Source organism: Paramisgurnus dabryanus, chromosome 4 (assembly GCF_030506205.2).
Source record: "Paramisgurnus dabryanus chromosome 4, PD_genome_1.1, whole genome shotgun sequence".
In the NCBI taxonomy this organism is placed as follows: domain Eukaryota; kingdom Metazoa; phylum Chordata; class Actinopteri; order Cypriniformes; family Cobitidae; genus Paramisgurnus; species Paramisgurnus dabryanus.
The window spans coordinates 1,551,367-1,569,071 of NC_133340.1; the positions used below are offsets into that span (position 1 = coordinate 1,551,367).

The 17,705-nt window shown below is 38.3% G+C and overlaps 1 protein-coding gene across 13 annotated transcripts in view; it reads left to right on the forward strand.

The window, feature by feature from the left end:
* LOC135785855 (guanine nucleotide exchange factor DBS-like) overlaps positions 1–17,705 on the forward strand; it is an 88,016-nt gene that overhangs the window by 45,462 nt on the left and 24,849 nt on the right. For 12 of the 13 annotated variants that reach the window (XM_065295441.1, XM_065295436.2, XM_065295439.2 and 9 more), the window contains exon 4: positions 1,406–1,496. In XM_065295441.1, the coding sequence (XP_065151513.1) occupies positions 1,406–1,496 (91 nt within the window). Of the gene's footprint in view, positions 1–1,040; positions 1,173–1,405; positions 1,497–17,705 lie in introns of those variants that run through there. The other variant, XM_073814195.1, reaches the window with a different exon arrangement.

Below are 17,705 nucleotides of genomic sequence, written 5' to 3' on the forward strand. Positions count from 1 at the left end.
ATTTTTCTTTTGATTTTGCCTGAAATGTTAAACATATAAAATATTTAATCCATGAATTCATTTACCCTGGTTATATTATTTTTATTCATGAAAATGCTAATTCATTATATGAATAATATATCTCATTGTTCCCAGATCATACTATGTATAGAATTAAATATAACGTGAAAAGACAAAATAGTCCACAACACTACTAATACAACAGAAAGGTAATTAAAAACAGTAATAACCAACGAGAACATAAATCATTTGCATCGAACCAAAGGTGCCAAAATCTCCCAGCAGTCTTTGAATAGAGAGTTGTAATTACAGTGATGGTTTTAATCGCATTTATGATCTTTATTACTGACAGACACACTCAAGGTCATTACTCATTGTGTCAGTACAGAACTGCATTGAGCCTTTCAGCAGATAAGACCCCCGACATCTCTCCCCTTCCTTTTTTCTCCATCCTTTCGTCCTGAAAGGAGCAAAGAACAAATGCTCCAATAAAAACAGCCTTGGGCGGAGAGCTGAGAGGTGCCGTTGAGGACAGAGATGTGTGAAATTTAGTGGGGAGAACAGACTGAGCCAAAGAAAGAGATGCACAATCTGTGTGTCACGGTAATGGCGCCACATTTGCTACACTGGTATCTGCAGTGCCAGTTTTTGGTGGGCGGAGCTTTCCATATCAATCAGCATCTTTCTCCCGCCCACATCCCACAATCAGGCTACATTTTGAGCTTGGCTGTCTGTCAGCGCTCGACTGTGCTCTGATTGGCTGAGGGGAAGCAGCTGATGCCCCGTGATTGGTCGCTTGGAAGAGGGAGGCAGACTGTAGCTGCTTTCATGGTCTGTACTCACGGTGTGGCACTCATTCAAATGGAACCATAAACAGAGCGCTTGGAGGCGAAGGTACGCCGAAAACGGGGAAACCATCTGTGTGTACACTGAAATCGACAGCAATCCTCCTTTTCTGAAAGACATTTGGATTTTAAGGATTAGAGGGGGATTTTAAAGGTTTTGCATTCCGACTTGGATTTCCAGCTGCCGTGGTAACCAGAAAGGAGCCTCTTGATATCGCTGGTGTGGCAAGAAGTCATTCTCCATGGTGATGGACGTAGCAACCAGCTCAGCATCTCTGCGCTACATTGCCACAGTTGCGTCTTGGATTTATGCTCTTCAACGTTCATGTATGTTTTAGCATTTAAAACTCAATCGCTCTAGGGGTGCAGATGTCTTTTTAGGAATGACATCATGATTTGCGTGTACATTTTATAGACTGCAGTGTGTTAGAATGATGCAGATGGTTGATACTGATGATGATGCAATGTAGCTCGCGAGCATCTACAGGATTTTAGTGTTTATCATTTTTGGAGGTGTGTGTGCTTGCTACCATGGTGATGTTTGTCTCTCTGATTTTCAGTCTCAGCTCGACGGGGGTCGGCTTCATTCTCGTCATTGACCGGCGGCAAGACAGATGGGCGTCAGTGAAGGGGACGCTGCTGCGGATTGCGGTGAGTCTCGGAGTGTGCGTGTTGGGAGGGGGTAAATAAATAAAGACATGCTCTGTGCAAGATGTGCATGCATACAGTGTAGAAATGCAGTTCCTTTGAAATATATCACATTGTTTGAGCACTGCAAGATTAAATCTACAGTATATATGTGTTTGGGTGTTAATGGACAACTGTTGTGCATGTTTTCTGTGGAGGTGTGTAGCCATGCGTGTTATGAGAACAGGATATGACAGAGAGGTGCCGTAGGCTAAAATAGAAGATAGAATCTCTTTGTTGGTCAGAATTTTTAAAATCTTTAAAATAATAGTGAAGTTGAAGTTGATATTAAATTTACGCAGTGTATTTTGGTGTTTGTTTACAGAATATGGTATGGTAAGAACAATTAGCGTAATTCAAGATTTTTTCAGAAAACAAGTCTTTATTAGGAAAGTTTATTGAGCATACAATGAATTGTAACTTTGAAGGTTTTTGAAAGATTTTGTTCTTTTTGTTTTAAGGATTAAGAGAGGTTTTTAGAGATTATTTAGAAAATAATACTGATTACAAAAGCGTCTTTTTTGTTGTGTGTGTTATTTCAAGTCTGAGGTCATCTACACAAGTCTCTCGCTTCTTTTGATAGAAGCCCTAAATATTTAACTCTACCACAGAGATGTCCTGCAGGCCACATGATGTGCTGTAGACATCTGTACCAGCATAAACACAGCAAATCATCTGCAAGGTTTTTGGTTCAGTGAAGTTTGCTTATAAATAACAGAACGAGTAGATGTTATCGGTTTCAGCTCTTGTTATTATGACGTCATAACAAACACACTACGACATCAAAACAACCACACTACAACGTCATAACGACCACTCTACGGAGTCATAACGACCACTCTACGGAGTCATAACGACCACACTACGATGACGTCATAACGACCACACTACGACGACGTCATAACGACCACACTACGACGACGTCATAACGACCACACTACGACTACGTCATAGCGACCACACTACGACGTAAAAACGTCCACACTACGACATCATAACGACCACACTACGACATCATAACGTCCACACTACGACGTCATAAAGACCACACTATGACCTTATAACGATCGATAACGATAATAAATCCGTCTTGTCACGCTACGACTACGTCAAGAGCGACCACACTATGACTATGTCATAGTGACCACACTACGACTATGTCATAGTGACCACACTACGACTATGTCATAGTGACCACACTACGACTATGTCATAGTGACCACACTACGACGTCATAGCGACCACAATACGACATCATAACGTCCACACTATGACGTCATAACGACCAGACTATGACCTCATAACGATCGATAACGATAATAAATGTGTCTTTTCAATACGGATATCAATCCGATCTTCTACTCTTGCGCAAAATGCAAATACACTATTCATTAAAAACTCAAGACAACGTTTATGCAACAAATGGCAGCACTTACTGTATGTTGTACTGTATGTTGGGAAGGGGACGCGGTCTCCTTGCTTGGCATGAACTGGAGCACGTATTATAGAGCAGCAGGAGAGGGATGGCGCAATGATTTAATGTGCTGGTCCATGACTGGGAAAAGCGTTCACAAAACTCTCTCTCAAAGTTTTATTTCTTTGTTTAATATCATTCGAGTTTTTCTTGGACTCTTTTATTGGTTCTAGGAAGCTTTTTTACCTGCTGCTGTCGCTCCGTAAAGCAAAACGTGTGTCGTCTTTGTTTCCCTCTGAGCTATAAAGGAGCACGAATTAGCCATAGATGCTGGAATGGTTTGTGATAATCAGTGTGATTATGATTCTATCAAAGTTTTATGTGCCATTGTAACGCATCACTATGATGTCACATTTGTTGCTATGATGTCATCATTAAATTACAATTATGCCACTATTGTTATTTTGACGACATCTGTGTTATTGTTATGTTATACGTGTTGTTATAAGACACTACCAGACTTTCAACAAGTCTGTTCGGCATAAGAGGTGTGTTTAGGTATGGTGGTCAGTAGGGGAGAGGTCACTGGGCTAATCAGATTAACAGTCTTTAACTTGGTTCAAGATGTTTTCCTTGTCCCAGCAGAAGGCAGTAATTTTAATTACATTCTCCAATATATTCGTAATATAAGTCTAACCAAATCCATCTTCAAATGCAAGGTCAATTATTTTTTAATCAATTCATACCTTGATTCCCAAGAAAAGTGCTATCAGAGCTGTAAAAGATCTGTTTATCCCAACCATCCCGAAACGACAACATTGGCTCAACCTACAAAATGTCAGGGCAACACATTCTCACTGTTTCTCTGCCAAGTGAAGTAATGAGGGGCGGGTGATCATCAGCATACTAATATATTTGTTTTATTATTTACAATCCCTAGAGTAATGTAATGGCGCTATAGAGATATAAAATATTATAGTAAAAAAAAGATTTATTAACTTCAATTAGGTATTCACAGGTCACACTTAACATTAGTGTCCATGTCATCATGGGTGTAATTGAAGTGCATGTTTGGAGTTATTGTAATGAGCAGCATGCACTTAATATTTAATTATGTTATTGAACAGCCTGTAGCATGAACAGTGCATCTTACACAATTCATTACGTACTCATTTAAGCTTTTCAGCGTGTCAGACTGCATGATGCTGTTTAGTGATTTTTGTACAGTGCTTCTCTTTTCATTTACTGTTTGTTTTGATGAGGGAGCATTTTTTTCAATGTAGCCTACAAACCTACTTCAGGTTCACACTGTTTCTCTCTCTCTGTCTCTCGTCTGTGTATATGCGTGTGTGTGTGTGTGTGTGTGTGTGTGTGTGTGTGTGTGTGTGTGTGTGTGTGTGTGTGTGTGTGTGTGTGTGTGTGTGTGTCTCTCTCTCACACATATGCACACATAAGCGTGTAATTCATTCTTTCTCCCTCTATTCTCCATCACACTACATATGGTTGTATTGGATATGGTTATCAGCAATGCAGCTGGTGTGCTACAGCCTAAGGAGATTTTCCAACACGTGCCTAAAATCTATACAAAACAAAAACAAAGTCCTCTTATGAATGTATTACATTTTCCATATAGCAACCTTCCAAAATAAGTTACCAAAATAATTTATTATAGTAATAACTATAACTGTGGTTAATGACATTTTTAGTACATTTAAGTGTAAGAGTTCATGGATCTTTCATCCAATAAAACCATATAGGGTCAATTCTTGAAATTGCTGAATAAATAAGCTTTCCATTAATGGTTTGTTAGGATAAGACAATATTTGTCTGAGATTCAACTATTTGAAAATCTGGGATCTGAGTGTGCAAAAAAAATATATATATATATATATTGAGAAAATTGCAAATTAGGTCCTTAGCAGTGCATATTATTAATGATTAATAAATTTTTTATATTTTTACGATTGGAAAGTTATATCTATGAACATGATCTTTACTTAATATTTTAATGATTTTTGGAATAAAAACTATAATTTTGACCCATACAGCATGTTGTTGTCTATTGCTACAATTTTTTTCTGTGCGACCTATAAAAGATTGTATGTCATGAAGATAAATTAGATTTTAGTTTTTCTTCTGCAGAGCATTAAGATGTGTAATGATGTCCTTAATGCATTTCATTTATATTCCTAATTGCATTTCTTATTTATTTCCTCTGACATGACAGAATCCCGGGTGCCTTCCTCTCATTTTGTTATTAGAAATGGCACTATTAATTGTTTTGCATTTTAGATTGCACTGATTTCGTGTTTTCGACACCATGCACCAATGAACAAAGAAACCCTTTAAGAAAGTCTGGTGGAAACCTTCTCTGAACAGCCCAATGTAATTCAATTTAGGAAATTGAAATGCGTGTTAAAAATGCTAATGTATGCTAATTAGACACAGCTAAACATCTCGATAAAATGCACTGTCCCTGTTTTTATTTGTAATGGATGACCGATGATCATTCTCAATACCCCAATACACAAATTGTATACATTTGTGTGGTTTTTTTTATGCAAAGTACATACATTATTAACATCGCATGATCATTGTTAGTCGTATACTTTTTATTGCGCATGAATATTGCATTCGATGGTCTGGTTTTACCTAATGGTTCAAGTGCAACATAAACCGCCAGATTGTTTCACAGTGACACATAAATAAATTCTGAAGAGGCGAAACGTTGGACAGCTGACAGCCGACACAGTGCAGACTATTAAAACACCTCTCTTACATTTCGTCCAGTCTGTAGACCCGCCAGCGGTGGTTGTAGGTCCTTCGTCATAGAAATGATGCCTCTGACTGGTTTTGTTTTTACCAGCACTAAACATATTATTTCTTTGTTACTTGAAAGAGCGGGCGGCCATCTTTCGTCAAGGCTCTCTTCTGTGTCTCAGGGGAGGTTGTTAAGAGAGTCCTGTGTTGAAAGAAAGGAAAGCGTCCCTTCAATGACATTCGCATCAATGTCCATTTTCACCCTGTGGGTGAAACCTGTGGTGTGGCTTATGCATTATATGGGAAATTGTGTTGAATCAGGCAATGTTTTGGGGCATGGTGCCATTCGAGAGAAAGATACCAGGCCAGTAGGTGCATTTGAAATGCTTTCTTGTACACAAGTGGCAAAACCGCATTGTCCTCCTTATAGTATTGATAACAATAAAGTCATCAAAATGTATATCCTCTCTTTTAACTACAGTACCTTCATGAGATGCATTCTGAATTTTTTTTTGTCATTATTGCATCTACATTTTTGTATTTGGCAGATGCTTTTATTTTTTTAAGCGATTTACTTTGCAATACAAGGCATATATATTTGTATGTGTGTCCCTGGGTTGATACCCATGACCTACACAGAAACACACTCTCAAAAATAAAGGTACAAGTGTACAAAGTTGTCACTGGGGCTGTGGTTTTTCAAAAATTACACTTTTAAAAGATGCATATTGGTACCTCAAAGGTACATATATGTTGGGCCATTGTTGTAGTGGACAGTGCACTGACATATAGTGCAGACGCTCGGCTTAAAGGGATAATTTAAACCCATGATTTACTCACCCCCAAGCTGTCTGAGTTGCATATGTTCATAGTTTATCAGACAAACACATTTTCGGATATTTTAGAAAATGTTTTAGATCTTTCAGTTGATTAAATGTGAAGTTACGGGGTCCACGACCTTCAAGTCCAAAAAAAGTGCGTCCATCCTTCACAAAATAAATCCAAACGGCTCCAGGATAATAAACAAAGGTCTTCTGAGGGTAATCCGTGCGGTGTTGTTGTAGAAATATCCATATTTAAAACTTTATTAACAAAAAATAAATACCTTCCGGTAGCGCCGCCATCTTAGACTCCTCTGTATTCAGGAGAGAGTATTAGCGTAGTGTACGCACTTTTCTTAGTGACGTATGACAAATTCGGAGGGCGGGGGCACAGAGCAGGAGCAGAGTAACCTCCGTAGGCTGCGTAAGCTCTCATCCTGAATGAGGACGCGACTAAGATGGCGGCGCTACAGGAAGGTAGTTATTTTCGTTAATAAAGTTTTAAATATGGATATTTCTACAACAAAGCCGCACGGATTACCCTATATCTATTAAGTGTATATCTATGGTTGTCCTTCTGTATGTAAAAATATATAAATAATCATAATCTTAATAATAAAAGACTAAAAACATGATTTTAACAGTGACCCTAATTTTGACTTGTAGTGTCAGGATACACCTCACTGGCTCCCTTACATCCATTCAGCAGAGGCACTGATGTGAGGACATTTCACTTGTGATGCTGAGCTGCACATTACTGCGATGTTTGCACAGGGCTTGAGGCTAGTCTGGGGTGAGAGGTGACTTGTCACGTGGAGACATTTATGAAAATGTCAAGTTTCGTTAAATTATTAGCCGTTGTATTTCAGTCAGAAAAACGGTACAAAAAGTGCAGTCGCTACCCTCAAAGATTCATTTTTGTGCTTTTATGCATGGGCGTCGGAAGCAATTGAAAATTGGTTGGGTCCCCACATAAACCCCCACCCCGAAAAATACATTTACTGCAATAGATGACATTTTCACGTTTCCTTTTAATTAGCCTGAACATTTGCGTTTATTAAATTAAAGACAGTAGCCTATTACGGTCGAAATTCTGGTAATAGCCCTTTAAATATTTTGCAAATAATGACAGATGTCCTGTTTCATTTATCTTTCTCTGTGTCATTTTTTTTCTCTACTCTGCTGACAGTAGGCTACAATGTTTATTTTTTATTTTGAGGAAATAAAAGGTAAGAAAAACTTGAACTTGGGGCTCGAGTCCGACCTAAGGTTCGAGCTGCCTTTAAGAACAGCAAGCTAAGTTCGTTTACCGTTAATTATTAAGACTAAATGGGCAGGCAAACTCGTGAAACAATGAAAATAAAATAATCCGCTATAATATGGTTTTACACGTCTATAGAAAATATACTATAAATAAAGCAGTTATTAATGTCCCTAATGCATGGTTGTTTGACATTGACTTCTGTTTAAAACGTTAGGCCTATACATTTGGCAAATGAGGTTTTTCAGCACCATGTTCGAACAGCAACTCGGCGTCCACTCACCCCCGCGAATTATGTTTAAAAGCTGAAACGGGTCCGCGGTGTAAAAAAAGCAAAGGTAAGGGATCCCTGCTCTAGTGGAATGGATTTGGACTAACAGCGCTTTGATAAGTGAACAGACAAATGCGCTAAATTAGAGAAAAAGTGGATGGGTCCATTATCATTGGTCTTAAAAAGTGGGTGGGTCCTGTCCCACCCACGTATAATGGTTCCGACGCCCATGCTTTTATGGTTATACAACACATTGAAATGTAGTACATTTTGGGGTACAATATTATACCCATAAGGACCTTTTGTGTACCTTAAAGGGGACAGAGAATAAAAAAACATTTTTACCTTGTCTTTGTTGAATAATGGTAGTCTACCCGCATTCACAAACATACAAAAAGTGCAAGACATGCTAAACATCTCAGTCTCATAGAAATTCCTCTTTTAGAAATGTCAGCCAGAAAACGGCCCAATCTGAAAAACATCACAGGCATCTCACTGCCCCTCCACTTTAAAATAATTGGCTACATTTTTAGAGTGGCAGCAAAGTCAGCCAATCAGTAATGAGATTGCAAGTTAAGCCAATAGGGGGAGCCAAATAGGTGCAAAACCACTTGTTTAAAATTCCCCACCCTAATAGAGCTATCTGAGAGAGGTTTTTAGGAAGCTTCATTACAGACCCAAACAAAAAAAATTTTTGTCTACATGTCACATCACAGAACAAGGATAAATACCCCGTTCAATAATTTTATGTCACCTTTAAAGTAGTTAAATTGAAAGGGACAGTAAGTAGGATTTTCCCCCATCCAGTGGTGAAATAGTATTTTGCATTCAAACGAACAGTGCTCTCTAGCGCCTCGCTTTTCCAAATGCGTGTTGCAACTACAGTAGCCGTTATATACTCACTGATCTCCTTGTCCGTTTCAGCTGGTTCACGTGTTCTGAATGAAAACGCATTGTGGAAACCCGTTGCAGTAGGCTAGTGCTTTTTGTCCCTCTCTGCTATTATAGTTTTTCAATATGGCGGAACGACATGGAAGCTTTCTTGGACTTACCCGTTCAATGTAAATAAAGAGAAGAAATTCTAAGCGTACAAAGAAAAGCCAGAACATTGCCAGAGGTCATTTGACACCAATAAGGACATATTTATGAATAAAGGCATTGATTTTGAATAATAAAATACTTGAAAAACTACACATTGTCCCTTTTAAGGGGTGCAAAACTGTACCTTTAAAAGTACACAGTAGGTACAGTAATGTACCCAAACGGCTACCACATTTTTTTCTGACTGAGTGTTGCTCATTTTACCATCCAATTTGGCAAAAAACATTTATTGATATAAAATTGTATGTATTAAATTAAAAAAATCAGTACGTGGAGGCATCCGTGTTAATTGAATTCCACATGGCGTGTTTGTGATTAGTGAGTAGTTTATCCGTATGGTGGCGGCTGATCCCGGGAGATGCTGTTTACCCACCTCATACACACACACACATATATGGATTTCCCAGGAGACCTCTACATCTAGCTACAACCCCCATAAACACGCACAGTAACTCCATCTAACACTTTTCCTTTAATTGTTGCTTTTCTGAAATGTAGCATGTTTTTCTATTAGTGATAGTCCAATGTAGCAGCCATGCTAATGAATATGCAAATAAATGTTTTCTCGGCATTGGCTCATAACTACGCCTGATTGGCCAAAAAGGTCATTTGGAAAAACTATCAACAAGAGATTTGTCGAACGATAGCGCATTGAATTTATTTGTTTATTTTCTTTTTTAATTTAGTGTTGTAGTAAATAAAGTTTAAAATACAATATTCCTGTCATTTTTATTAAATCAGCCATTAAGGACTCTATATCTTTCAATATCACTATCAGCATTGCCAAATAATAAAATACTGTATTTCTAAGCCAACCAGTTAGCACCTCTGTTAAGTCCCAGGGCCACCTCACAAAATTTACATTTTCCCCCTCTACCCCCAACACACACACACACTTCAATAATAATGAAGTGAATGGGGGAAGGGTGAATGAAAATTTTTTTACCCCATCATGGAGAAACCTTGATCATATTAATCAATAATAGACAGCTTGTGTGTGTGTCCATGGTGTGTTTATGTCTGTGTGTTACAAAGTGTGTGTGTGTGGATTATCTACATCACAATGGTCCTATTTTTTTAAATCGTTTTTTTATATGAAACAAGGCTGCTGGTATGTGATCCAATAATTGCAGTTTCTGCGAGAGGCCCATAGCCTTCTTTTACTAAAGCTATTTAAAAAAGGAGTTGTGTTGGTCAGATCTGCTTGAATGAGCTTTAATAGAGGAGTCAATAATGGGGCGGGTTTCTCTGGCTTCTTCTCGTCATGCTTGCACCCGCCCTCTGTGACTCGGCATTTATTGCTGGCTTGTTGAGGACAAATTTGCATAGATGAATTGGATATTGTCATGGTAATATAAAGGCAGGGTTCAATTTAAACTCCTCCCTTTATTAATAATCAAACTTGTTTTTAATAGAATTGAGTGCCGTTCTGAATGATAAATGATTTTCTAATGTGACTGGACATTTGTATTGCTTTAGTCATTGCGTATAAAGAATACAACAGAAGTAATTTTTGTAAATTCCAAGGAAAAGTGGGTGGTGCCAAACTCGCCTCCAAACTGTTAAGGCCGAAGTATAGTTTTCCAGTTTTTATGCATACGTGAGGTGGTCTTGACTACAACCCTATCTTGTACACTACGCGTAGATCAGCCATGCGCCTACAGGAGAATGTAGTATGTAGCCAAGGAGGTGCATTACATTTTGTCGCAATGCGTATGCGTCAAAATGTATGTGTACACTTACGAGTCAAATGAAGTATACTTTGACCGTGCGCGTACGTTCACGAAAAAAACTGACTACACTCTGGGCTTTAAGCTGTTGTGAGTTGTTGCTTAAGGCTGAAGTTTGGTCCATTTTTACGCGTCTACGGCGCTCCAAGTACAGTTTGCATGCCGCAATTTTCGTCATCAGGAGAGTGTGCCCGATTTTTCAAACCCCTGTGTACATTGTACCCATAGCACACGCATGCGCATACAGGAGAATGTAGTATGTAGGCCAGGAGATGCATTGCATTTTGTCGTAATGCACATGCGTCAAATGCAGTGTTGGGGGTGACGCATTACAAGTAACGCACATTACGTAATAATATTACTTTTCTGAAGTAACGAGTAAAGTAACGCAATACTTTATAAATTGTACACATTCAACTTTTTTTTTATTCGAGTTACTTTTCAGTTTGATAAATTCAATTTAAAATTTAAATAATGTATGAATTAAACCTGAACATATTAACGTAGAATTACGCACTCTGTGCACCTGAGCGGAAACAGTTCGAGTCAGAAACGGGGATGGCAGGCCAGAGCTTGAGATTTTTGCGATCATAAAAAACACCTGCAAGAAAGAGATCAAGCCTCAGCCAAGAAAGAAAAAGTAAAGCAAAAGTAACTTAAAATTAACGTAAGCATAAATTTCCACAATTAGTATCTTTTTTGGGAAGTAACTTAATATTGTACTGCTTTACTTTTAAAAGTAACTTTCCTCAACACTGGTCAAATGTCTGCGTACACGTAGAAGTCAAATAAAGTATGCTTCCAAGGCTGTGCGTTCGACTGCGCATGTACATTCGTGTACACAGAAAAACCGGAATATACTCCGGACATAAGGGTAAAGGCCGGAGTATAGTCGGTTTTTAAACGTGTACTCGAACGTTACAAAAATCCGGCATTGCACATACAGTGCACACATACTATTCTGAAATTTGCATACTGTATGTGGACCCTCGCGTATGATTAAAAATGGGAATTATACTTATAGCTATTATATTCTGTTTTAACGCCCACAATGTAAGCAGTTATTTCACATTATTTATATGTCTGCCAGGTAAAACTCCTAAGTCTGAAAACTTGACAAGGTACTAGCAGACCTCTTTCAACAAGCTGTATTATTTGAGATGTTCCTGTGGCTCAATTGGTAGAGCATTGCATTAGGAGTGCAAAAGTTCAGGGATTCACTTTCAAGCAAACATACATAATGAAAAAATATATAGCTTGTGAGTTCCTCGGATAAAAGTGTCTCCCAATGCATAAAAATGTAAAATGTAGATATCAGTTAATCCACTCTGAAACCAGTCCATCTATTTGCCACACCAATTGGTCCTGTTAGCCCTTGAATCACACGCGTTCCTAATTGTTAAGCGAGAGTCAAAACAAACAGCGACACTGTCCAAGGAAAAAAAGGGGGGCAGGGAAAATAAATTTCCCTTGAAAGACAGAGCTGGAGGAATTTCAGCATGACAGACTGTAGGATTATCTCATGTTGGCAGACTCACGCAGAGCTGTAAGCATGCAATCGTGATTCTTGGGACGGCCCAAGTGTTATATCAAATGTGATAAATGCAACTTGCCATCTTCTGGTCTGCAGTCAGAGCAGGGACGTGCACAGGATTTTTTAGGGGCAGTTGCTCTGACCTATATAAAGGGCACCCCCCCTAAATTTTTTTTTTTAACTCACGGCCTATATGAAGGACTGAGAATAACAGGGTCTTTATTAAAATCAGCAAACATGTTTGCCTAATGCCTACCAAAAAAATTGTAGCCTAGGCTGCTTGTCTGCAAGCTATGATAGCTAGCTGCTATCTGTCTGATTATTTAGGCTTAAACGTGGCAAACTCAGTCTAGATTCATGAAGATTTTAACAGAGGTGGAAAGAGTAGCCAAAAACTTTACTCAAGTAAAAGTACAAGTCACTAAAAAAAGATTTTTCTGTTTGCTCTGGAGACCAGAAATTGGTAAGATAAATATCAGTATGTCAGAAGTTTAGAATGTCACATTTTATTAATCTTTGTTTATGTTTCAACACATACCTGCTTTAACAACAAAGAACAACAGCATTAAATGCTGACTTATGTGTGTTGTACACAAATGCACATAAGTGAATCAAATTGATCCTACACATTTTATGCTTTTCACGTGTAAACAATCAGGACACAGCTAAGTGACCATTAAAAAAAAATAATGTGACAGATTCTATACTTTTGTCTCATGTTCATCTTTTAATGTTAAGAAATTTTTTGACTCCACAACAAACAGAAGAATACTTAAGGGCACTTCTACAGTATGTGTAAAACTGCAACGTACACAAACAGTACAGAAAAAAGAATACAAACACAGAATAGACAAGCATTTCAAATTAACAAATTAACTCTAGTCTCAATGTTGATGTAGCTTATAGCTGAAATATCAGACAAGTAAACTGACAACAGTTTTGCATATGTTTAAAGTTAGAAATCTCCTAAGATGGTCTGAGGACATTGACAGTTTACACTTATAAAAATGATTTTAGACAAAACTCATGTTTTCTTACGTTGTCATGTCACGTGTGTTTTGTGAGAATCACTTACATCATACATTACAGTATACACAGTTGTGTAGTCTACGTGATACGCAGGTATACGCCGTATACCCACTAGAAATTGTCAAGGATTTCCGTATACCCACTAAAAATAGCGCGAGGATGCGTAACAGCATGGTTTTGTGACATTTTTAAAGTTTAGTCATAATATAGATGTGAAGCATTGACCATTAGCATGCTACACTTGATACTTTAGCGGGTAGAAATACATATTAGGCTATATACTTCATGCCGAACTGCGCGATCCGATCGGCGTATGAATTTCTATGAAATCAAATTACTATAGTGACGCGAAAGTAACTGGGGAGCAGACTGGCGAGTGACAGCAAAGTACCGAGAGAGAGACTCCAGTTATCACATGGAGAAATCTGCTTTGACTCGCTCTCGCGGTACTTTGACATCACCAAGAGGTCTGCTTAGCGCCAAATGAAGTCGAACCTACAGTGTAGCTGCTCACGCAACACTGTAAACAAACAGTCCAGAGAAGTGAACTAGTGCTGCAACATAAAATCCATAGAGTTTACAACGCACATGTGAGTAAACAACATTTAAATCATCAGTCCAGTTTATTACTTTATCTGGAGGTAAGGCTCCAAATGTAATAAAATAAGCCCTTGATAATATCCTGATGGTTTTTAACTGCAATTCAGTTCCTCTGCATGTTTGCTTGTGCTTCACAGTGTTAAACTTCCCTTCTCTGTTCATTTATATATCTACGTTCAAGATGTATATGATCTTAAACTTCTGTTTGGTTTGGGTGTCTAATATTAGACTACATGAAGTGAAGTGAAGTGAAGTGAGTATTTGCCAATGTATGGTAACCCATACTTGGAATGTGACCTCTGCATTTAACCCATCCAGTGAATAGTGAACACACGCACTGCAAGTCGTGAACACACAAACACCCGGAGCAGTGGGTCTTGTAACCATGATGGTCTTGTAATAATAATTATGTATAAGCCTATTTTCATTTTTAGACAATGCTTATATTATATGCAAAAATAAGCTTTTATATCAATGACTATGCAAATTAGAGTTAATTCATGGTCATCTTAAATGTGTATTAATTACAAACATTTACACCATTAAATTACACATGGTAATGTTATCAATAGTTGTCAGATAATAGCTATTGAAATAATTGAATATTTTTTCTCCTTTAATGCATGTGTTAGCCACAGATTGAAGATTTATTTAATTTAAATTAACAGTTAAATAACTTTTGTCCCTGAGTTAGATGTTGATTAACACTAAACCAGTCTAAAAATCAGTCCAGTTTCCCCAGCTGTAAACCCATTGGCTGTTAAAGTCTTTTTTTTTCTTATAATAAACTGGCATGTTGAGAACACATTCAGTTTATGTGTTTATGAGTACACTTTCAGAATGCTCTTAGTTACATGAATATCTTTACTGTATGCATCTGTGAGTGTGGTGGTGCTTATGAGGTGTCGCGCTAGGACGAGTAAGAATAAGGGTGAGAGGGAAAAATCACAGTATACTCACTACAAAAATCTAGACTACACCACTGAGTATACAGCGAATCAGATGTCAATCATCGATGGATTTTCTTCAATCTGTGCTTCAGTGTTTCTGGAGGTTGCACGCGTTTAACTGTGTCTGACGATGGACGAACATGCCGCGTGTATGTAATGACGGGTACATGTGTGAAGTTTTGCTTTTAGTTAAAAGATTGGTAAATTAATTTCCACGTCACCCAACACTGGTTATTCTGCGTGTTTCTACATAGGTTACGAGTAAAACAGCTTCGGACGATTCCGTTTTTGCAGCGATCTGAACAATTAATTCAAACTGATTCGCGAACCAATTTAACCAGCGAACCATTCGCTTTGTAAAGAATCGACTCAAAAGACTCATTTATTTTCAACACTTTGTAAGGAATCGACTCAAACGAGTCATTAATTCGCGAATGCGCCAGAAACACAAGATAGCAATTTAAAGATAAAATACAAATTTCGTAATTAATTAAAATACAGTAACGAAGGAATGCTGCATAGTGTAAACGAAGTAAAAGTACAATTAATTTTTTCCACCTCGGAAGGGCAACTTGAGTCGAGAAGGGCATATGGGCAGTTGCCCGGGCAACCTGAGCAACCCCCCTGTGCACGTCCCTGAGTCAGAGTGATTTGGATACTGTACATCGTGCAAGGGAAATACAATACAAAAACTTGACCTAATTTAAGGTGATTGCCATGGTAACCATCACTATTACTATTGCTTACTCAGAGTTATGGTGCGTACACACAAAACACGCATTCTACGATTTGCGCTAGTAGATTACTTACAAAGTCAAAGCAAAGACGCAATCCCGCGTGGGGCCATGTGAATGACACGAATTGGGAGGTGCGATTGCTGCAAAACACACGCTATTCATCACGCAAGTCGAAAATATTCAACTCAAGCAAAAAATTTGCATGACACAAAGTTAAAACCTGAGAGTAATCTAGAGCGAGGAACGCAGTGCTTCGCATTTAGTTTGTACGCAACATGCTGTTATTTTTCTGACACTTTTTTTCCAGTAATTATTGTATTAAATGTTCTTTTAAAAATGTTTTATATTTGTTTTACATACATTTTCTTAAATCTATATTAACTTTGTAAAGGGGCGGTCACACATGCAAAAAAATGCAAGCAAACGCAAATCTATATTTAGCATTTTGCTGCATACCAAAGTTCAAGTCAGCTGAACTATGACATGCGAATTTGTATTACGTGAATGTCTGACCTGTAGAAAACCAATACGTCACTACGTGACCTTTCTCTCTACTAAACAGTTAAAATGGACAAAACCAAAGAACTTGTATTTACGAAGCGTTTCCCGCCCATACTAGCAGTAACGTCCAAAAATATTTGCATGCTTAAATTCTAGTGTGACTGCCCCTTAACATATTTAAGTAAGGGGTAATGTACATCCATCCAGCTGTTATCACAAATCAAGGGTAATCAGGATCTTACTGTGGGTTCACACCAGCCGCATTTGAGGCGTCAAATTCGCGTCTACCGTGTCTTATTTGCCGCTTGAACATTTGTGCATGAAAGCGGTGCGTAAAATTCTAGTCATCGAGACATTCACGCAGAAATTCGTGTCATGGGAGGGGCTTCTGTGACTCCGCTCGCTTCCTGTTATCACGTCACTACTAGAGCAAGTCCTGATTGGTTAAGGTGGTGCGTTTTTCCGCCAAAGTTCAAATTTTTCAACTCGCGCGTTTCCCGCGGAGATGCATCATTCGCGCCGCAAGACCTCCAGACGATGCGTCTTTCCATTGACTTAACATTGAAATTAGTCACGCTTGACGCCTCTTCCGCGGCTGGTGTGAATGCAGCATTAGAATATATTACCATGTTGGGGTTTATTTTGGGATTACATTTTCCAGTTATTACAAAGGTACTTAATAAATAACTTGACAAAATTAAAAAATTTTAACAAAAGAGAAAAGAGACAGCGTAGTGATACTTTAAATGTAAAAGTAATACCGGTCAAGATCACATGCAGTAGCTAGATGACAGGTGTGTTTTTAATCTTAGCAGACTAATCGTAATATCGCACCAGACCAATCAGAATGAAGTAGTATACCGATACATGTAATAAATAGATTTATTTAAAGTGTCCGTGAACCGGAAGTCGCGATTGACTTTACGTCCGTGTTGTGGCGTATTTCAAATAGTGGGTGTGGCCTATGTTTTCCACTGTGCTATGATTGGATATAGAAAAGTAGGCGTTTCATTCAGAAATGGAACCTATACATGGATATCAGCTGACATCACTCACTTGTCTTCCGCCATTTTGAGGACCTGAAGTGGTCGCAAAAGAACTAGAAGCTATGCCATTTTAACAACACTAAGAAGGCTCAACACAACATGATATTTTGCTCGAAGTATCGCCTGTGTCTCTACACGTCAATTTGAGCATTGAGAACACTGTTTGTGAACACAGAGTTAACTAAAAAGAAGGTTTTGAACAACTGACTTTGCGAGATTTGGCGTCCCCTTGCCGCCATCTTCCCAGTCAAGATGTATCGATCTCCAATTGCGACGTAAGGAGGGAGGAGGGTAAAGATTGATATCTCCTAAAGCATAGTTCCATAAAAATGCACAGATAATTCGTTGTTTTGTCGCAAGTGAAAAACAATATTGACCTTCTAGTTGAAAAAGGAGCCTCATATGAGATTCATTCATT